Source organism: Balaenoptera ricei, chromosome 1, assembly GCF_028023285.1.
Source record: "Balaenoptera ricei isolate mBalRic1 chromosome 1, mBalRic1.hap2, whole genome shotgun sequence".
NCBI classification, from domain to species: domain Eukaryota; kingdom Metazoa; phylum Chordata; class Mammalia; order Artiodactyla; family Balaenopteridae; genus Balaenoptera; species Balaenoptera ricei.
This window is the reverse complement of record NC_082639.1, coordinates 177,077,004-177,100,226: the sequence shown is the minus strand read 5'-3', so window position 1 is coordinate 177,100,226 and position 23,223 is coordinate 177,077,004. Positions and strand designations below refer to the sequence as shown.

Here is a 23,223-nt window from a genome sequence, read left to right as displayed (position 1 = left end):
ACAATGCAAAACTCAAGCAAAGACAAAATCTTCACCATGGATTAGAATATAGCGTGATTGGCAAATGACGTCCTAGGGCTAAAGGGTGGAGGGGGATGGGTTGTGATGATTGTCACTGTCCTAAAAGTTCCAGAGAGCAACACTTCTGTCACCCCCAGAGAGCAGCTCTGTCACCCCCAGAACTGCTGCCTGTTAGCTTCCTACACAGGCTTGCCTCTGTGTATCTATTGCTGTATAAAAAATTACATTATATTTACGTATACAGCCTGATGGCTTAAACCAACACACGTTTCTTTTCTCACAGTTTCCGTGGGTCAGCGTTGTGGGTACAGCTTAGGTGAGTGTCTCTGACTCAAGATCTCTCATGAAGTTGCAGTCAAGGTGTACCCGGGACCGTGATTTCATATAAAAGCTCAGCTGTGGAGGAAGGAGAGGAGGGTAGGGAGATCCTCTACCAGGGTCACTCACATGGTTGGTTGTTTTCCTGTCTCTGTCTCTCCTCCCTCAGTCTCTATAGCGCTCCCCTCCCTGGAGGAGGGAAGTGCCAATCACTTGGTCTTTCTGGTGACCAGTCTCACCCAGAGGCTATCTAGGGACTCCAGCCTAAGTCACCTTATTAGCTTAAACTCAGGTGTATTCTTGTTATGAGTAACAAAAGATACTCCTATCATCGGGAAATTACAAAGGTTTTAGGAGCTCTGTGCCAGGTACCAAGGACAAAGACCAAATATATTTCTTATTATACCCACAATGGTGTAAATATAAAGACACATGGAGAATACATATACATTTATATAAAGATATACATTCATACATATGTGGAATACACATCTGTATGGAAGATTTTATATATGTGTATATACATACACATATACATATACAGGTACACATACCCACGTGCATACTCGTAAGGTACATTTATCTAACATACCACAAAATAATTATCCCTGCTAATTGTATCCTTTCCCTTTCCTTCTTTCCCCATCTCCTTCCTACTTACCCCTGGTCCTCCTCCCCCACCCCCATCATATCCTCTCATCCTTCTTTTCCTTCTTTCTCTTATTTTTCCTTCTTTCCCATCTTCTCTCATCATCTTTGACTTCTTCCTTTCCTGCTTTTATTTTTCTTCTTTCCTTTCCTGTTTTCACAGAATGGGATTCTTAATGTGATTTTCTTTGACTGAACCCCATTTCCTGTACTTATCTATAATAAAAAGGTACCCACATCCCTGGGGACATTTGAGATTATATATACTACAGTCCAAATGATACTATTTACACTCTGACAGTCTATCTTCACTTGTGAGGTGAATTTCTTAAATGTGTGAGACAATAATAACAAGTTTAAAAAATTTTTCACTATTATTTAAGCTTTGAGAAAAGTTTATAAATACAAGATGACTATAATGTGGGTTATTAAAAATATAGAAGAATATAAATATATTTGGCTCATAACTGGACTTGATTGAAGGCAAAGAAAGTCAAATATTGGAGAACTATAGCTAAGAGCCCAAGAAGTCTTGTAGGTTCAGGTTGAATCCTGAATGGTCTACACATTCTAGGAATTAGTATTTGGAAATGAGTACAATGAGCAGAGCTGAAGTCTGAAGCTTTGTCTGAAATTTGGAATGCTATCTCACTCCAGGTATGATTGGTATAAGTGATCACTTGAGATCTAAAAGAGTCTATCAACAGAAATAGAAGTCAGCAGAAGCTTTGGCATAAGAGAACCTGAACAGTAGAGGCCAAGTTTGCTGACTAGGAAGGTGGTCTATTAAGCTCAATGGCAAGACATTAATTGTCTAAGATATAAATGTATGGATCAGGCACTGAAACACATGGAAAAATGGACATTCTTAAGGAGGATTGTGGTCATGAAGATTATAGTTAATGAAAGAAGAAGAGTGGGTCTATTTTATTCTAAATTTTGCTGCTTAAGTAGGGCCTCCTCTTTCATTTCCTAATCTTGTTGGAAATAGCAAGTTCCAGAACAAGTAGTGGAGTAAGCCTCAAATGGGTATGTGTCATATTGATACATCAACAAAGGTCAGACGGCAGAGACTGGCCACCAAGAAGGCTTTATTCCTTGTGAACGCAGGCCCCTTCAAAGTCATAGCCTTGGTCTTTTGTTTATATACTTGATGCTACTATTGTTCAAAATCTTTTTCAAACTCCTCTAGAAACTAAAAGTAAGAGTAGTAAGATAATAATAAAGCTAGGAGTACAATTTTTGCATATTTACTAGGTTCTAAGTACAATGCTAAGAGTCTTAAGGGCAATTTTGTGAGATCGTTATTATTCCATCTTACATACGAAGAGAAGAGGTCTAGAGAAGTAATTTGCCCCTAATAACACAACCAAATATTATTTTTCAAACCACAGAATTTGTCAAAGTGAAAGATTAAAAATCTGTAGAAAATATCCTCTTTTGATTTCTTACTCCTGAACTTGGAATCATGTTACTGTATCTTTAAAAAGTAAAGTTCCAATAAAAATCCATTAACTACTTTCAAATATAGCAATCCTCCTGTCCAGCTGTGAAAAGTACTAGATGATAGTTATTTGCCATTTGTGTTATTTACGGTCCATGACTTTTATGGTAACTGGTTCCTATTATTGGTTTCTATTAATGTAAAACATAAGTGAACATAAATGAGGCGTGAATCATTTCTTTTTATTAGCCCCCCAGTCTTCACTCAATGCTTGCAGTAACTCCAGCTGTGTCTTGTTAGTGATAACCTATTTAAAGAAGAGATCTTTAAGGATAAGGGATATGATTAGAAATCTTTGTCTATTTTATATCACTTCTCTCCTGCACAACAAAGGTGGCGAAAACAAAATGTAATTGATGGCACAGCAAAATCTCGAGCCACCTCCGATTTGTATTGTGTTTCATACGATACTAACTAGAAAACCAGTGGGTTCTAGTAACTACTATAAGTAACTACTAATTTAAAGGTGGAATATGTTGTAAACCACTTCACACCATTGCAACTTATGGACTTCGCTATATATTTGTGTCATTAAATGGTCGCTATTGTATCAGAGTTATTAAGCAATAGAATTTAGAATTTAAATAAAAAAACTTAAAATAATTTAAAATATGGCCCTTCTATATTTTGGAGGAGGCCACCAGTTAAATGTAAGATTTGGCATTCACCTAAAAGCTTTATTTTAATGAAAAAAAAAACTTGCCGTCTGATTTCTATCTATTTGAAAACTGTGCCCAGGATCTTTTCTAATATTTTTGCTTACTCAAAATGGGAGCGAATTCTTTTTAAATTATAAGAAACATGCTTTTTAAAATTAGAAAACAAAGCAAATTTTATAACTACAAGTTAACTAGTTCTAGCATAAAAACTCTTTTGATGTAAGTGGGGAAAATTCTGCCTAATTTAAAACATTTTTAGTATAATCACTTGCACTTGTGTGAACGTTTCGTGAAGATGTGATGCTCTTACTTCATGTGTTTTCTAATTCAGAGAAGAATAAGTTGTTCTTTAAAAATAACTTAGTAAATACTACTTGTTATTCTTTGTAGATATTCAGTAGCCTTGGTCATAAATCACAAACTATCTACCTCACCCTTTCTTGTCAGGGACCCTTCCGCGATGTCTCTGAAGTGTGGGAACAGCGCTACAAGCCTCTGGAACCAACGCTGCGAGTGGCAGAACCGATGGATGGGCTAAAAGAGGCCAGAGCACAGCTCCAGAGACAGGAATGGACACAAAATGTGAATGACAATATGTGAGTTCTTAGCTTAAAAAAAGTATCTGTACCATGTTTGGTGCCTGAAGTATTTTTAATATTTTCTATTTCCTAGTATTGTAGAGAATCTTTTATTTGTGAGAAAAGGAAGAACCACCCCTGACCTATTCAGAAGCAACCATTTTTCAATATGCAAGTGTTTTAGATAAGGTCGATATTGATGATGATATTGATTTTATACACACATACACACACATACATACATATTACTCAAAGGGAAAAAGGAAAGAATGAATGGCATTTCACCGGGATAAGTGACCACTATCCAGGCATCTGTGAAGATAATTTCCTTAATTATCCAGTGAAAGTATTCATATTTCTGATGCTTCTATAATAAGATCCAACAGAACAAAAACATTTTTCTTAATGTGAATTAAATTTTATTTGGATACATTGATATGGCATTGTAGTTTTAATAAATCAGGTACAATGAAAGAGTTTAGTTTCTTCACCACTGAGGAAGATGATTGAGAAAGATAAAGGGCAATCTAAGAGCATATGCAATTTTAAATTATTATATTAGCATCACTGATTTGGGTCTCAATTCATACATCTTTCTCCAAGGCACTTCCTCTCTCTTCAGGCATTTGTCATCAATAGTTATATGTAATTTATAAACAGACCATTTAAAATCTAGAAAAGCTTTTAAAAATTATTATTATTATTCTATAAGATGTCTTGTGATTATCTTTGTAATATATCATAATAATTGTTTACTATTATATATACTAAATAATAAAAAGGCAATTATACTATTCTAATCTAAATTATTATAATTATTATAATTTAATATAATATTATGTATTATAAATAATTATATGTCAACTACAACACATAAACTGCAGTTACTTATTTATATAATATATACTATGCACTAATCATCATATTACATATGTTATATAATAATAATTCCAAAATACATTACAAAGTATGTTTTGTTATATAAAGAAACTAGAATTACCTCTTATCCAGCATGGTGGATTTTGGATAGTTTTATCAGTCAGAAGGGATATATAATATGTTTTATTTTAATCATACATTTCTGAAGAGACTCCTGAAAAATAAAAATTTTTTTTTTTTTTTTTTTTATTTATTTATTTTTGGCTGTGTTGGGTCTTCAGTTCGTGCGAGGGCTTTCTCTAGTTGCGGCAAGCGGGGGCCACTCTTCATCGCGGTGCGGGGACCGCTCTTCATCGCGGTGCGCGGGCCTTTCACTATCGCGGCCCCTCCCGTTGCGGGGCACAGGCTCCAGATGCGCAGGCTCAGTAGTTGTGGCTCACGGGCCCAGCTGCTCCGTGGCATGTGGGATCTTCCCAGACCAGGGCTCGAACCCGTGTCCCCTGCATTGGCAGGCAGATTCTCAACCACTGCGCCACCAGGGAAGCCCAATAAAAATTTTTGAACAAACTCATATGAAAGATAAAATTGGCAAGTATCTCAAATAATTTTCATAAAGTTTTTCATTTTATAGCAATTACTTGAAGTGAGATATTAGCTATAGAGTGTTCATATTCTTTCAATAATTGAATGAGTTACCCAACACATAATGAATAAGAAAATAAGAAACATTTTTTTCCAATTATTCTGGGGAGGTATATTTCTTTTAGTAAAGAGATTATAGAAGATTAGTGCTGCTCGACTTAGTCAAGCAAAATGTGCAATTTAGTGATTAATATCAAAAGAGTTATATTATTCAGAATTATTTTTCTATTTTCAATGATGCCAAGGTTTATGAAATAACAAAATTAACTTCTCAAATAATTGACCACATTGATATTTCTACAGAAATCACTGTGTATAAAAGATACTGAAGTATCCTTTCTTAGTATTTTCCATGATAAACCTAGAAAGAGCAGATATCAACGTTAGCCCCAAAGAAAGGTGCTCAACTTTTACTTTCTGTGGAATACTTGTAAATATCTTCAACCTCTACAGTGTTGCTGATGACCCTTCACCTTGAAACTTTCAGATTGAAAAGCGCTTTTAGGATAACCACCCAATCAGGAGCAAACCAAGTTGGGAATGCTAAAGAAATTACTTATAGATTTGAAGCTATCATGTTTTTAGTGAAGAGGCTAAGCAATGGGTTTTAACAGCCAGCCTATGGATAACCCACTTTTTCAGAGAACTGAAACTATTATTTTGTAGCTTCTTCTGAATCCATTTTGGTTTCCATATACTGGATAACATAAATGTATCTTGTGAGGCAAAAGAAATGTTAGAAATTTAGGTTTTATATCTTTCAGATAATAATTTTGTGATAGAAATTAGGCCAAAAGTCTACTTTTATCACAGAGATGCATGGTTTATTAATGAGAAGGATCGTTATTGGCCACGTTACCAATTTCATCTGTAAGGGATTGAGGGCAGTGCCTTTGCCATCCAAGGGCCTTAACTAGGAACCCTCTATCTAAAGCCAGGAAGGTAGAGCTTTTTATTTCTAACCTTAAGGATTCAAAGGGTGGCCTTATATCTGAGGATATGACACATTTAGCTATTTTGTTTTCATGCCTTTATGAAAATTGCACTATGGTGATAGTAGAAGGATGGGCTTTGGAACTAGATCTGTGCGAGCTCAAATCTTGACTGCATTACACAACAGCAGTATAATCTTGGGTAAGTAACTTAGCCAGCCTGAGCCTCTGTTTCCCTGTCTGTAAAATGGGGAGAGAAATGTTATCTTAAAGGTTGTAATGAGGATTGAATGAGATAATGAGTATAAAGTACCAAGAACATAGCAGAGTTTTAATAGAAGATAATTATCATCATGTTTAGTGTCTGCTACAAGCATAATAATTCTTCATCTAAGACATCAAACTGTGGGTAGGAAACCACAGATTCCACAGATGGGCTGGATTTTATCTACTAGCCCTGGGAACCAGAAGTTAAGGAGGACCACGGGCAGAGCTCTTCATAGGCCACTCATAGAGGATTTCTCATTAAGGTTCTGAAAGACAGATTTTCTGAATGTGTTAGTTTGCTAGGGCTGCCGTAACAAAGTACTATAAACTAGATGGCTTAAACAACAGAAATTTACTGTCTTATGGTTCTGGAGGCTAAAGTCCTGGATCAAGGCCTCAGCAGGGGTGATTTCTTCTGTTCCAGTCTCTCCCTTAGCTTTTGATGATGGCTGAATCTTTGGTGGTCCTTGGCTTGTAGAAGCATCACCCCTATCTCTGCCTTCATCTTCACGGAGATACTCTTCCTATGTGTGTGTCTGTCCAAATTTCCCCTTTTTATAAGGATACCAGTCATACCAGATTAAGGGCCCAGCCTACTCCAATATGACTGCATCTTATAATACCCACAATGACTGTATTTCCAAATAAGGTCACATTCTTTAATATATTCTTTAAAACAAGTATAGGAAGTGGGACAGTAACATTTTACATATAGAGTATGGAGGGTTTTTTGGAAATCGTTTAAAAACTGTTCTTATTCCTAAAGAAACTATTTTCTCATGCCTTCTTGAAGAAAATTATTTTCATTATTCACATGTCTATCTTTATGAAGCCTAGAAATGAAATAAGCAATTAGTAAATAATTGTCCAGTAACCTTTATGTGAAGAGCTCTCAGCTAGATATTATAAGAAATATAAAGGAGTATTTATTGATTCAACAAATGTTTGCATGTCAGGAAGAGTTCTACGCTCTCGGAATATAGCACTGAATAAAACAGACAAGTCTCTGGCCTCATGAAACTTCTGTGCTTCTAGCTTTAAACTGAACCAGAAAACCTAATGAAATTCAGAATAAGTATCATTTGCAGATAAGCACTTGAAAGTAGTCAAGCGTGTGTTAAAGACAGTAAGTGCCATGAATTTTTTTTTTTTTTTTTAATGTAGAGTTTGCTCTGTTTTCTGATGACCTAGGAAGGTGTTCTTCACAGAAAAGGAACTGAATTGAGTTCTGTGGAAAGAGATGTTTAAGATTTGACAGAGAAAAGAAGAGAAAGTAGATTAAAAAATAGGTTGATGGTATGGGGAAGAATGATGGTAGAACAATAAGAAGACCAATTTGACAGAAACTCATTTTTATGTGAGAGGCAGTAGAGAGAAAAGTGGTAGGAGGCTTCAAGGCCAAGGATTTGAGGGTTCATCTGTAGATAATGGAGAACTATTTAAGGCTTCTGAATAAGAGGATGTTACAAGCAGAATATGAATTTGTTGATTGTATTTGAGAAGAAATATGCTGGAGGGAAGGAAACGCATTAGGAGAATATTGCAGTACTTTTGGTGAGAGGTAATGGGATAGAACTAAGGTGAGGGCAAGATTCAATATTCAACTTTTTCTTTACTTCCTTCTCCTTTCTATACGTAATCTCTCTGAGTGATTGCTTCTGTTTGAGAGACTTCAACTCTGTGACAATGATTTCCACTCTAAGTCTCTAAGATCTTTCTCCTACGTTCCCGATTTATATTTTCAGCTGCCATCTTTGTTTGCATCTCTGCCAGATGCCCCAAACTCAGTAGACCCTACTTTGGCCTGCTTCTTCTTGTCTTGAGTGTGAATTGCAGCACCAACTGTCTGCCCAAGTAGGGACTTGTGAATTACCCTGTTATCCTTCTCCGGAATTCTACTGGTCCCCAAATCCTGTCTAGTCTACCTTTCATGTACCTCTCAAATTCAGCCACCCCCTTCCCTTTCTACTATTGATTTAGTTTAGGACTTATAATTTCTTCTTTAATTTGCTGTAAATCCCATCCAGTCTGCCCATTCAGTGCATTTACCGTGACCACACTAGAGAAATTTCAGCAAGCAGTTATTTAGCCCAAATGCTTTTTCATGGCTTTTTATCAACTACAGGATAAATCTTAATTCTTTATTGTAAGACTCAAGGCCGTTCAGGATCTGATCCAGGCTTATTTCTCCAGCTAATAGGCTGCCACGTTCCCTAAGAAACTCTGTGTCTAGAGCTCCTGGGCTGTTATCATTTCTCTTTATATCCATGTCCTCTTCTGCTTCCATTAAGGAGTTTCCTACCTCCCTTGGTTTACTCAGTCTGCTGAAATCCACTTAAAAAAATAAGAAAGGATTGTTTCTTTACATTTTAAAAAATGGAAAGAGCAACACATATTTGTTTTAGGGTTTTTCAGAGAGCATATTAAGAATTATTTTCAGATGTAAAATGGGACCATGCAAGTTGCCTAGATGAAGTGGGGAAAGAGGTCATTATTATTAAGAGGTGGAAGAAACAGAAGGCCACGGCACCAGAGCTATCAGAGCAAATGTTTAATTTACCCACTAAGATGGCAGAGGTGGAGTGGAGTGATCATAAATCCGGTGATATAGGCTGATATTGGCTTCACCAAAGTCTTATGAGAGAGGCTAAGGTCCTATATGTTAATACTGTCTATTAATTGTAAACATCCTGGCTTAATACAGGAGACTGTAATTATGCAGACTGTAACTGTATCCAAAATGGAGTGGTTTAAGACATGGCAGTGGAAGTCAGTGCTAATCTCTGCTCTGGCAGGCAGAATAATAGCCCCGAAGAGAAGCCACACCCTAATCCCAGGAACCTGTGCATATGTTACCTTGTATGACAAAGAGAACTTTGCAGATGTGATTAAGGATTTAAAGATGGGGAGATTATCCTGGATTCCGGATGGGCCCAATGTAATCACAAGGGTTCTTAAAAGTGGAAGAGGGATGCAGAAAGAGATTTGACTACATAAAAGGTCAGAGTGATGCAATGTGAGAAGGAAAACTCATCTTTGCTAGTTTTGAAGATGGAGGAAAGGCCACAACCAAGAAATGCTGGCAGTCTCTAGAAGCTGGGAAAGGTAAAGGTAAAGAAATGGATTCTCCCCTAGAGCCTCCAGAAGGAATGCAGCCCTCCCATGCTTTGATTTTAGCCTAGTGAGACCCATTTCAGACTTCTGACCTTCAGAACTCTAAGATAATAAATTCATATTCCTGAAGCCACTAAGTCTGTGATGACTTGTTACAGTAGAAATAGAAAACTAATACAAGTGTCCTTCAAATCAAGGAGCTGGCTTGCTAGATCACACTTTGGTGTTGAGATTAATTATAAACCTGAGCTGAAGTTGAGGGATATCCTTAGATCCCTAAGGATTCAAAATTCTTCTGCAGGTTTGGGGTATGGACATTTAGAGTATTAAAAAAAATACGAGGGCTTGAACTTTCCTATGAAATTAAGTTCATAATTTAATCATATTGTAAGGATATTATATTTTAAACTTGTACAGCCTTTCATAAGAACCTGAGTACAGACAGCTCAATAGCCATCGCTACATCTTTTTGAAAAATAAAAGGTATTAATTTTCTAATAGTTTTTGTAGAAGAGGCAAAACTTTACTTCTGCCCACTTAGGGACTTCAGCTGGGCCTGAGAATTAAATTGGCATAAGACAGATTAAAAGCATACAGATTTATTTAATATAAATAATAAATAATAATAATAATAATAAATTTATTTAATATAAATTAAGTTTTGCAACACACAATAATCCTCATAAATAAATGAAAACCGAAACAAGTGGCAAACCCTAAGTGCTTATATATTGGGTTGAGCAAAGAGAAACAATTGTGGAAAATAACAGAAATATATGGGGAGTCCAAAGGAAGATAAAAGTTATTTAACAAGGTCTGTTTGTACAGAATTCTCTATGCCGTGACTTCCCAACTCTGGTGATAGGAATGTTTCTTTCTTCCTGGTATAGGAAAGGCATCTTTCATATGGGAGTGTTATCTCCTGATTTAGGGGAAAAAAAGGGGAACTAAGATTGCTTTTCTTCTACCTGTTGTTTATAAGTGCCTTTAGCTCAAAATAATCCTTGGCCAGAGTGGCCTATTTTGGGGTGGCATATTTTGTCACCTTCATTATTAAGAGTAGGTGAACAGTAGTTGAACTAAACTGTTTTTTAAAAGGACATTTAAAAACCGTGGTATATGTAGATGAGATCTGGTTATATTATTTATCACTAAGAACAGTGATAAGAAAATTTAACACATCTCAAAACTTTTTGGACTTGTGTGATTTTGCAACACTTTAGACCTTTACAGTTTGCTTATTTTCTGAACTGTTATTGTATTATGATAAGTAGGGATTATCATACATTTTCAGATAATGTTTTCTTAACAATTCAACTTTTATTTGTAACTCTTCCATTTATTTTAATTACTAGCACAGTGTGCAACATTTATTAATCAGCAGAGCCTTTTTAAGTTAAAATACTAAATTAGCTAACCCCATTAACACAGAATACTCCAAACAAGCAGTAATAGGAGAGGTAGTTGCTGTGCAAATCGTATTATACATGCGGGTGCTCTAGGGCACAGTTAAGCGTGATTACCCTCTTTTGATCCAGTATTCTTCTGTCTCTCCCAGCTAATTTCCAGTGGAAATTTACAAAGTACTGGCTTCATTTTTCCAGCTTAATTTTTCTAATGAAGTTCTGGTACTTTATAACACTGGGGATACAGATAATAAGCCTGTGTGTAATTAAGAATTTCTAGAATTTGTCTACAAAAAAGCCCTTTATTACTTTGGCTCTACAGTGAGAACTGTGCTCATTTTTGCCCACTGTTTCCTTGAAAAAGATGGCTTTTTACATAGCTGACCACAGAGTTCTCGAGTTCTGTTCTTATAGACATCTGAGTCTGAAGAAGTTTAAGACTTATAACATTGACATAATGGTGATAACTTGGAATACTTTTACTGATTTTGTGAAAATATTACACACACTTTTGGTGTATGCAATCAGACAATCATAAAAACACACTGTTAGTCTTTTTAGTTAGATTTTTATCATTTTCTAATAATTCTTCCTAATACAATGGCTAACATATTCTAAGTAAAGTTTTGCCAATTAACTTTTGGTCAATTTACGAGGCCTGTGGAATTTCCTTTGTAAAAGAAAGATGGTCATTCTGTGCCATACTCATATTCTTATATTGGTATGGCACTTATACATCCCAGACGTCCCTGTTTTCAATTTAGAGTTCAAAAGTATGTTGGGGGTCAGAAGAGACTTGAAGGCTGAACAGAAGTTTGCCAAGCAAAGCAAGGAGGGTGGCACCAAGGCTGTTGCCTGGACAAAGCCATCTCTCTGTCAAAGAGTGCATAGCTCACGTGGGTTTCGGTTTGCCTTCTGAGGTATCTAGTGAAGCTTAGTTCAGAGCTTTGGTACCTCATGCAAAATGGCAGAGATGAGAGGGAAAGTATAGGTGGAGCCAAGAGTATAAAGGGCCATGTGTACCATGATAAAGTGTTTGGACTTTACCATATAAAACACAGTGTAAAACCATCACTGTGTTTTAATCACTGGAGTGAAAGGGTCAGTTATCTTAGAAATATCACTCTACTAGCTATGTCCATGGTAAAGAAATGGGAGTCACAGCAGTTAGGGTACTGCTGCCATAGTCTAGTTCGGAGATAAAGAGGACTTGCAATAGAGCAAGGATAGTGGTAGTGGAAGGAAAGAGAAAGGCTGACAAACTGCTTTATAGGTAGAATCCTATAAACCCTAAACCAGAAATAGGGGCCAACATGATATGGTGTGGATGGGTGGTCAGGGGCATAGATGCATTTAGGATCACTATCTTAGGGCTTTCTTAATTGCTAAGAACAAAGAACCATTCACGGTAGCTCAAGTAAAGGGTGTGTTTGAAAGATCCATTGAAGAATCTTACAGAAATCTAAGGAACCAAAGAAAAACTGGACTAAGGTGACTCTTGGGGGCTGAAAAGGCATGGTTTTCTCCCTCTAGTGGCATCTCCACTTTTCTCTGTATTTCTGCTTCCTGTTTTCTTTCTACTGACTGGCTTTATCTACTGCCTCACAGTTTCTTGCCCATAAATCTTCAGCTTGCCCTTAGTTATCATGGCCACCCCAGGCCTGATTCAGTGTAACTTTCCAGTGCTAGAACCCACAGCTAATTCTGCTTTTCAGTTCAGGAGAATCTGTTCTGCTCAATTTATATTATCAAACTGGCCCTCCCAAGCTGTAGGCTTGAAACACAATTGATGCTTAACAAATATGTGTTAAGTTAATGGACATGTGCTGTTAACATATGAATGGATCACAGCTGTGGTCAGGGGACGGTATGTCACATTATATCAAATACAGTGTCTTATGAAAGTATAGCCATGAGCGAGCAAGGATTTCCTCCGATTGAGAAGTGCAGAGGCAGGGGGTCCTCTAGTGCCTTGACTTGATAGCTTCGGAGTGAGGTGACTGGCCAGATAGTGATGTCCTTACTTAATTTAAAAAAATAAATGTAAGAAGAACTATTGTCTTGATAGGGTGGAGGTTTGGGATATGAGTTTAATTTGGGGGCAGCTCTATTTGAGGTACGTATTGTATATCCAGGTAGATATTCCTAGTGAGCATTTGAAAATACTGGTCTAGAGTTAAAGAAGAACACTGTGTATAGAGATAAAAATTTAGAAATCATCAGAGGTGATAGTTAAAAGCTTGATGGAGGAAAAAATCTCCCAGAGAGAAACTAGAGAGAGAAAGATTGAGCACAGATTCCTGGGAGTTGCTTTAATGTCAGGGCAGTGGTTCTTAATTAGGTCGCTTATCTATATCACCTTGAGGTTTAAGATTATATACATATGCACTCCTTAGTCTCAACCACAGATATTTTGACTCAGTAGGCATATGGGTTTGACATATATGCCTAAGTGGTTCTAATGCCCAGTTCTGGTTAAGATAAGAGTCATTAATTCAAGGTATCGGCAGAAAATGAGTCAGTCAGGAAACTGAGAAAGCAAGAAAGAGTACCAGCAGGTATTTTGCAAATCAAGGGAGAAGAGAATTCACTACAAGTACTGGACTCTGCTTGATGCAGCGTTCAAGTTGAATGAGGACTGAAAAGAATGCATCAGGTTTGGCTGTTGGGAAGTCATTCATCGATAGCTTTTGCTTTCTCCTTTATCACCTAGCTCTTATTTCTCCCACATTCTTGAGGATATCATAAGAGAGCTTGTCAAATCCTTTGCCAAACTTCAGATATACGGTGTTTAAAATTGTACTTTACCTGTGGTGATGATATATGTTTATATATTTTTCTTTATATGTATTTATATATAAATATTTTAATTTATATTTTTTAATGTATATTTAATTTTAAAATGTAAAATATCAAAATATAGACATATTAAAATAAAATAGTACCAGTATCATATACACACATATATTGGCCCATTTTTCTAGAATTTAATTTTAACCTTATTTTAATATTCCATTTTAGAATCTTGCTGAAATTAACATCAGATTAAGCAACCTATATGTTATAGAATCTATATTCTTCTGCTTTTAGACTCATTTTGGTATATATTTGGTACATTCATAAGGTCTTAAGAATAACTAATGATGATTCGGTGATCTCATCCAAAGATGTAATTTGAGATACAGTATATCTTATAGAGACCTTGAAATCATTGGGTAGATGCTCATTTATAAATTCTAAACCAGAGGTTACAAACTAGTGGCTTCTGAGTTGCATACAGCTTCCATGTATGTTATATTTGGACCCCTTAGTTTTCTAAAAATTAAATTGATTGAAAAATTTAAAATTGATTAAAAAATTTAAAATGGTAATTATATCTTTTAAAAATCCAGATTTTCTGGCTTATATTAAAAATTAAGAGATCTGGAAACAGCAGGCCTCCAGTCTCATATGGCAACAAACTGATTAAAGCTTGCTTTCTTAGTTTTTACATCTGACTTAATATGTGTTACCTGCCTGGGCTTTCCAGACACAGACATTGGAGACCCTTGTTCCAGATGATAAGCTCCTCGAGAAAGAGCCCAGGATTTATGCAGTATGCTTAGCACCATACTTGACAAGCAGTAAGCGGTCAACAACTCTTTTTACATATTGAGCTTGAGCTTCAACTAGTTTTGTTTGTTTTGTTTTCATCTATCTGATCACCAAAATCATTCTCGTTGCAAGAGAAATCAAGCAAGAGGAAATGAATTCAAGTGTGATTTCTCTTTGATCTTTTTTTTTTTTTTAACCTCTTTATTGGAGTATAGTTGCTTTACAATGGTGTGTTAGTTTCTGCTTTATAACAAAGTGAATCAGTTATACATATACCTATGTCCCCATAGCTCTTCCCTCTTGTGTCTCCCTCCCTCCCACCCTCCCTATCCCACCCCTCTAGGTGGTTATAAAGCCCCGAGCTGATCTCCCTGTGCTATGCGGCTGCTTCCCACTAGCTATCTATTTTACGTTTGGTAGTGTATATATGTCCATGCCACTCTCTCGCTTTGTCCCATCTTTGATCTTTATTAACACCGCACTAACAGTTCCAGTAATAGGGCAGCCTTTACTTCCTCTTTTCTTTTTCTTAGAACAGCATTTTCCAAACTGTGTCTCTTGAACTGTAGTCTGGAAGATGTTAATGAGTTTTCTGTCAAATAAACTTGGGAAAAATTATATTTGAAACGTTTAAACTTTTTTTTTTTTTTGGCATTTACAGGGCTTCTCCGTCTTAAATATATTTTTATTTAGTGTGACCTTCAAAAGGGGGACATATAATGTATAGCATTTTGCAAGCCCATTTGTTCAACAAATATTACAGCCTAATATGTGCCAGGCGCTGTATTAGGTACTAAGGACAAAGCAATGAACAACATTGCAGAGGTTTCCTGGCATCGTAGAGCTAATGGCATGGTTGGCCATGGAATCCCCTTATCCACAGACCATGGTTTGGAATATGCTGCTCTACATTTGATTTTTCTTAGCAATTTTTTTTTTTTAGTTTCAGCTTATTTCGTTCTGCTTAAGAATAATTTGTGCAAGTGTTTCCCACAGCCTTATTTTTCTCCTTAATTTTGTTCTTTATGTCAATTACACAAGTCCTTAAAATATCTGAGCTTAAAACATTTAAAGTTGTAAATGGACTGCTAAAAGAAGAGCCTGAATGAATGCTACTTAGCTGGGACATTTAAATTCAGTATCTTTCAGCAGAAATTTTTTTTTGGTAAGTTTTCCACAATTAACTAGAGGAAAGTAAGGTTAACTCTGATACGTACGGGAAAGTTGTTGCACAGCTGTAATGAAATTACTGAATCAGCGTGCCTGGAGATTGTTAATAATAATAATAATAATATATCCAGGGAATACTAGTCCTCTTAAGCTAAAAAAAAATGTAAGGAGGGCAAAATATGTCTTTCCATTTAAATTTAGAAGTTTGTAATATAAGCTCACTGTCTAGCTGGACAGATAGTCTTGCCATTTGCATTCTTAATATTTAAATATTATGTTGCCATAGGTATTCTTTATATTTAAATACTATATTTATATCACCACCCTAGGGGAGAGATTTGTGTTATTGATACTGCTCCTTTAAAAGTTTATGAGTTTTAAATTTCTTCTGTGAATTCTACTCTAAGTATGAAATACTTTATGTATTGAATAGTTATAGCAATGTTTATATGAAAATCTCAATGAAACCTGTTTTCATCCATAAGTGAAGTCTAATTCCTATTTCAAGTTGTTGTCATTTTATGAACATCTCTTCAACCAAAATTCTACTCGAATAAAACATCTTGATAGATGAATAGACTATGTTTTGAAATCCCTCTATTGGTATTAATGAGCTATATATTAGATTTATCTGGAAATTTGGATTGTTAATACATATAGAGAAAACACCTTTTATTTCTCATATTGAAGGTAATAAAAAGAGACTTTTTATTTGCCAAATTTATTCTAAAACATATTATTCCGTATTAAAAGGGAAAAACAATTCAGCATTTTATGGCCCTTTTTAATGAATTGGACAGTTGACCTGATTTTTTTTTTAGAAGAGCTAAAATTATTTAATATTTATTTTTTCCAGTTTTATTGAGATATAATTGACATATTGCACTGTATAAGTTTAAGGTGTCCAGCACAATGATTTCACTTATATATATCATGAAATGTGTATATATTTATTATTAATTCATTATATTAAGTCAGTATTCATTATTAATTATACTACAAATTTAAAATATATCTCATCCTATTTCAAATATAATTAACACAAATAATTTGTATATTTCCAGTTGTGTGGTTTTTCAAAATGCTTTGTCTTAAAAAAAATGCTACGCCGTTTCTGCCAGGCCGCCGGAGAGGAAGGCGCCGCGGGGCACCGTCGGCCTTGCGGGCGGGGCGGCAGCGCCTGCGGGCCTGTCGCCGGGCTCTTTGACGGGGTGGGGGGATTCCCTGCGGTGTTAGATCCTCTTCTTTTTTTCTGCCGGGAACCCGGCTCCGAGCCAGAGCTCATGGGTCCCCCTCGGGCCTCTCCGCTCTGTGGGTCCCGCGCCCGGGGCCTCCATCCCGGTGCCCTCCGTCCAGTGCCGGGCACAGCGGAGCGGTCGGCGCGGCCTCAGCCTCAAGGTCATGTCAGGAGGCCCCCTTCCTCTCCCCCTCCCCAGTTGACGCAGCCTCGAGCTTTCCTCCGCGCCTCCTGCTCAGTCTCATTTTAGCACAGTTTACCTACTAACAATGAGTTCTGGTCTCGACGCAGTGGAGCATTGTCGGCATTTGTTCCCGGATCTTCCTTTGTAAATATGCTCTGGAGACGTGGCATTGAAGTTGGAGAAGAATCCGTACAGTATAGGAAGCCCTTAGGCTGTTAAATGCCGGCCATACCCTTAGATGCTTCGGGTCACAGAGATGTGTATTTCTGGATACAATACAGAAGGAACCAGCCAAGAGCTGGGAGACTGGAAGAACTTTTGCCTCTTCAAAAGCAAAGGTACAACAGAGCCTATGAGTTGAAGATGAATGAAGGTCGTTGTGATAAATGTTTTCCAAAAACTTGTCATAGAGTATGGCTGTGAAAAAACCACCAGGAGGACAGCTGCACACGTAACAAGCATATAAGTACCTGCAGATGAATGTTCAAGTCCTTAGCAGTGGTGTTTACAAATTGTTCATTGCCTCAAAGGTGTGGCATACAACATTTTGGAAGGGAAAATGAAGAATTGGTCAAGAAGACATGAATTAAAGCAAATGACGAAAATTAATATTTTATTTAACATTGATCATCTCACAATAAATGATGTAGAAAAATATAAGTTCAAATGATTTTAATTGCTGGGCAATAAAGTCTGTTTTCTTTAAAATAAAAAAAAGAAAATGCTACAACTGGTTAATGAGAACTAAGTCATCTGACAATGAGACTAGAAATGAACTGGTTTTAATTCAGCCCTCAAAACATTAAATTTACTATTTTCTATATTATAATAATGATTAAAATATTAAAATCTAATAGAATATGTAGTTTTTGAGCAGGTGTACTTTTCTGATAACATGAAAATTTTTTGTTTGTTGATTAGTTTAGTAGATTAAATCAACTTCCTTTGTTCATATTTTCTCTTCTAATTCTTTCATCAACTCTTTTCAAACTTCTATGCCTAGGTGTCCTTGCTTGTCGAATTAAGTTTTGTAGACCAGAGGGAATTGCCTCTGGAATTAAGAGAATTCCTTTCCCTTAATTAGCCCATAGTGGATTTTTTCCCCTCCTATTCTTTTTTATATACCCCATTTAAATAACTGCTCTATTTTTAGCATTACAAAGCTTTTAATCCTTGCTTCTCCTTTTGCAAGTATTTTATTTTATTTTATTTTTTAATAAATTTATTTATTTATTTATTTTTATTTTTGGCTGCATTGGGTGTTCGTTGCCGCGGGGCTTTCTCTAGTTGCAGCGAGCAGGGGCTACTCTTTGTTGCGGTGCGTGGGCTTCTCATTGTGGTGGCTTCTCTTGTTGCGGAGCATGGGCTCTAGGTGCGTGGGCTTCAGTAGTTGTGGCTCGCGGGCTTAGTTGCTCCACGGCATGTGGGATCTTCCCGAATCAGGGCTCGAACCCATGTCCCCCGCATTGGCAGGCAGATTCTTAACCACTGCACCACCAGCGAAGCCCGCAAATATTTTAGGTAGACCTTTTCAGCAGGGATCCTGGAGTGAATCCCAGTACCGCCTCCTGTATCCCGTTTAGGCGTGTCTCCCCTCCCAGTGTTGTTAATGATTGGAACGAGACAGGCTGCTCATAGCCCAAGATCTTTATTAATGCAGCTTGTGATTTCTTCAGCATGTTCTACAGTTCTGCTGTAAGAACAACAAAAAATAATTGGCATGTTTCGCATTCTGTGTAGCATATACGATAAAACAGATAATTGATTTTTCAGAGAGATTCTTTGGTCATTTATTACCTCAGTAGTTAAGAAACAATAGCATCTTCTGGGGCTTCCCTGGTGGCGCAGTGGTTGGGAGTCCGCCTGCCAATGCAGGGGACACAGGTTCAATCCCTGGTCCGGGAAGATCCCACATGCTGTGGAGCAACTAAGCCTGTGCGCAGCAACTACTGAGCCTGTGCTCTAGAGCCTGCGAGCCACAACTACTGAGCCCACGTGCCACAACTACTGAGGCCCAGGGGCCTAGACCCCGTGCTCTGCAACAGGAGAAGCCACTGCAGTGGGAGGCCCACGCACCAGAAGGAGGAGTAGCCCCCGCTCACCGCAACTAGAGAAAGCCCACGCACAGCAACGAAGACCCAACGCAGCCAAAAATAGATAAATAAATAAATAAGTTTATAAAAAAAAAGAAAGAAAGAAACAAGAGCATCTTCGAGTCACTCTTAAGATAGAAGTAAACTACAATTTGAACATATGAAATTCAATTACTCAGATACGAAGACGGTAAAATTCATATGACTTTATTTATTCTGCTATCATCTCATTACATTTTATTGTGCATGAAGTGTAGGAGGTTTCCAAACTTGAAGACAAAATCATTTTATACGCAGTCTGAGACGGTGGAAAAGTATTTATTTTTGTTTCTTTTTTCCCCAAACGGAAAGAGTGAATGTGTTGAAGAATCCTGTATTTATTTTCGAGTTCATAAGTAAGAAAAGAAACCTCTTCCAATAAAAAGATGGAAAATGTCAGACATGTTTGGTATCAAAGGATCACAAGGCATCCAATTTAGCAACATAGTTTTAGAGAGAGGAATGTGGTAATGGGCTCTCCTTCCTCCATCCCGGTGTTTATTAGCCTTCGTCATGCTATGATCAAGTCCACCCTCAGGGAAGGGGCCGCACAGAGCCCCAGTGATGTTACAGTTTGGCAATAGTACCTGTGAGGAAAGGATAAAGTAACTGAGGATAATATTCCACAGAGATGTTAAGAAAGCTAAGACTGCTGAAGCTTGACCTGTTCTGATAGGAGTCAGTATAAGCACCCTATGAAGAGCATTCTTCCCATTTTCAAGGCCAATGAGCTCCATACTTCTAACACCCCACATGTGGGTTCCAGGCTTTTACCTCTCAGCCTGTACTCATACCGGTCCCCTACTTTTGCATCTTCCTTCTCAATTTTCATTTCGGCCTAACGAAGTCTGACCCATTTGTTAAAACTCAGATTAGATATTGTCCCCAGTGCTTTCTGTTCCCATACTCTTTTGTTTTTTCTTTATCAGAGAGCTTTGCTTCCCCACCCTGCTACACCCCCTGCTTTATATTGGTGTAGTTATTTGTCTTTTTCCCTCATTAGATTTTAAGGGTCTTAGGGTGAGGCTTCTGCTTATTCACCTTTTTAATACCCACAGTGTCTAAACACAATGTTACTGAAATAGTTATTTAAGACATATGTGGTGGATTGAATTAACTATGAATTAAGTCCCCTAGTGATTATTATATACCTACTATTTGCTTATCTGATACAGGCCCAGAACTGAGTATCCATTTCCTTATCATAAGGAGCTGCCTCTAGGGGAAGCTGGCATCTCCCTTGGGCTCCCCTGCTCTCTTCTTCTCCCCCATCCACTCCCTCTTCAGCTCAGGGAGGGGGCTTGCTACTCCTTGGGGGGACCCATCCTATGCAGGGCCACATTCCATGAGGTCTACCTCGCTCCAGAGTTTCTCTTGACCTCTCCTCAGACTAGTAGTCAGGTGCTGGCCTGGAGTTGCTCTCAGTGGGGAGAATCCTTAGCCATCCCACCTTTTCCTTTTTTGGCCAGTGGTTAAAGAGGAAGGCTCTTCTCCCCGGAGGAGCATCTGTCTCATCTCTTATCACACCTTTGACTTTTGCTGGCTGTTAAGACTCAGGGCAAAACGGGGAGCAGTCCCCACGTTGGAAAGGGGTGGATTACACAAAGTCTGTTTTAAATTTGGGGGCAAACCCACTCCAGTTTGCTCTTTTTCCTGCCTCTAGCCTAGGCGAAAAGACTTATTTACATGCTTTGCATAACTCATTGGAGAATTTATTGTGATCTGGAGTAAAATTCCTAACTTGTAACAAGGTACCCTTTATCCTGCTTTGTGCTTAATACATATATTTCACTAGAAGCCCTTTAACAGAGAGAGGGCTGTTCTAGGACATGTTTGAAACCTGAACAGGTATTTGAGACTTGTTCCATAGCTATGTATCTCGATATCTATGAATCGTTATCTCCATGTCCAGTTTGAAATGATTTACCTAAGTCAGAATTCATTGTGGCTTGGATAACTACACTATTGGGCAATCAATATATAATATATATGGAGAAAACTGTTTAGCAATTTATGAAGATCGGTAATATATTTCTATGTGTAGTTTCCATGGGCAATCTCATCTTCACTATAAAGCTGTTCATGATCTCCTTTGCTTCCTTCATAAAGAACTCAATTTTCTAGTTATGTTGAACCCCTTTCCATTTCTTCAGCATCCCTTTTTATGCTCTAACTCACCTCCATATCTTTGTATATGTTGTTTCTTCTATCTAAAATAGTCTTCACCAGCTTCTTAACTTGACTAACTCTACATGTCTTAGTATGCAGCTCTGACATACATGGTCTGGGAAGACAGCTTTTCCATGCCCCGCCCCCCAACTCCCTGCCAATAACCACCCCCATATGCATATACATGTGCATGTTACAAGCACATATTCGTATATAAATAAACCTTCCTCTGTGTCCTAATTGCCTCTTGTGCATGTATTTATCACAAAACCAACACATTCTACTGTGTTGTCTCATTCTCCACCCCCTGTTATAAGGTGAATTCCTCTTAGGTGTACTGCATCTTCCAGCATTAAATCCCAGTGTTTTTCAAAGTGTTTAGTATATAAAAGCATTTCATTTAATGTTTGCTTAATGAGTAAATATTAAGACAGTAGAGAAATCAGTGTGGGTTGGAGTAGGACAATTAGGAAGCTGGGTGTTAAGCCAGATTTTGAAAGATAAGTAGTGCTTGGATCAGTATTTCAGGAAGAGGAACATGGACAAAGGCAGAGCTGGGATAGAAAGACAGGAATGAAGGAAACAGAAAGAATGAAGGAAGGGAAGGAGGGAGGGAGGGAGGAAGGAGAATGGCATCAAAAGACGTCAGGTAAGGAGTGGTAGGAGATTGAACAGACCAAGTGCATTCTAAGAAGCCCAGCTGCTGGGCTGAAGAATATAGGTTTGAATCAATAGGTAATAGGGTTCCATAATTGGAGATTTGAATTATCTGGCAGTGAAATAAATAGGTTGGAAGAAAACCTAGAATTATGAGTGACAGTAGTAGGACTATAAACAAAAGGGAGGGGGGGATGAAAGTTAATAAGGAAAACAAAGATAAGTGTAATTTGTTAGTCTTCTTATTTGGAAAATAATATTAAGTATATTAATACTCAAAGAATAAAGACTTTATAATATATTTGCAGTGGACTTATTTTCCCTGAAGCTAATTGATTAATTTTAATTTTTGCTTCCTGAGACCCCTACCAATTCTTCTCTAACTCTGCAGACATTCAAGTACTGACTTGTTTGTATATATCACTGTATCTCCACATTGAATTTAAGAATTTCTGCCAGATCTGTATCTTTGATGAGATTTTTAAAATTAACAGGCAAACCCATATCATCTTCTTCTTTAATGTGATGTTCAGTTCATTGAAAAGTATGCACTGCAAGCATAAAGCACATTTGAATATATATTTAAAACTGGTAGGGCTTCCCTGGTGGCGCAGTGGTTGAGAATCTGCCTGCCAATGCAGGGGACACGGGTTCGAGCCCTGGTCTGGGAAGATCCCACATGCCGCGGAGCGACTGGACCCGTGAGCCACAATTGCTGAGCCTGTGCGTCTGGAGCCTGTGCTCCACAGCAAGAGAGGCCGCGATAGTGAGAGGCCCGCGCACTGCGATGAAGAGTGGCCCCCACTTGCCGCAACTAGAGAAAGCCCTCGCACAGAAACAAAGACCCAACACAGCCATAAATAAATAAATAAATAAAAATTAAAAAAAAAAAAAAACTGGTAAAGATACCATATTAAAAGTAAAATTGACAATTATCTAAACTTTTGATTGTAAACTCAATTGATTTCTAGGGTTTTCCTAGCTGTTTATACTTTTATAGAGCAAATTCTATTTGAGAATTAAATAATTTCTTCTGAATTTGAAGACAAATTTTAAAATATTATTTATAAAACATCTAAATATTTTTCAATGTATATACATATATACACATA

The 23,223-nt window shown here is 37.3% G+C and overlaps 1 protein-coding gene across 4 annotated transcripts in view; it reads left to right on the top strand.

The window, feature by feature from the left end:
* The window catches only part of SPATA17 (spermatogenesis associated 17), a 268,975-nt gene that overhangs the window by 114,936 nt on the left and 130,816 nt on the right, over positions 1 to 23,223 (top strand). For all 4 annotated transcript variants that reach the window (XR_009499172.1, XR_009499173.1, XM_059905716.1 and 1 more), the window contains one exon: positions 3,598 to 3,746. Coding sequence is in view for 2 of the 4 variants with exons in the window: in XM_059905716.1 (XP_059761699.1) it covers positions 3,598 to 3,746 (149 nt within the window). In the remaining 2 variants the exon portion in view is untranslated. The remainder of the gene's footprint in view (positions 1 to 3,597; positions 3,747 to 23,223) is intronic.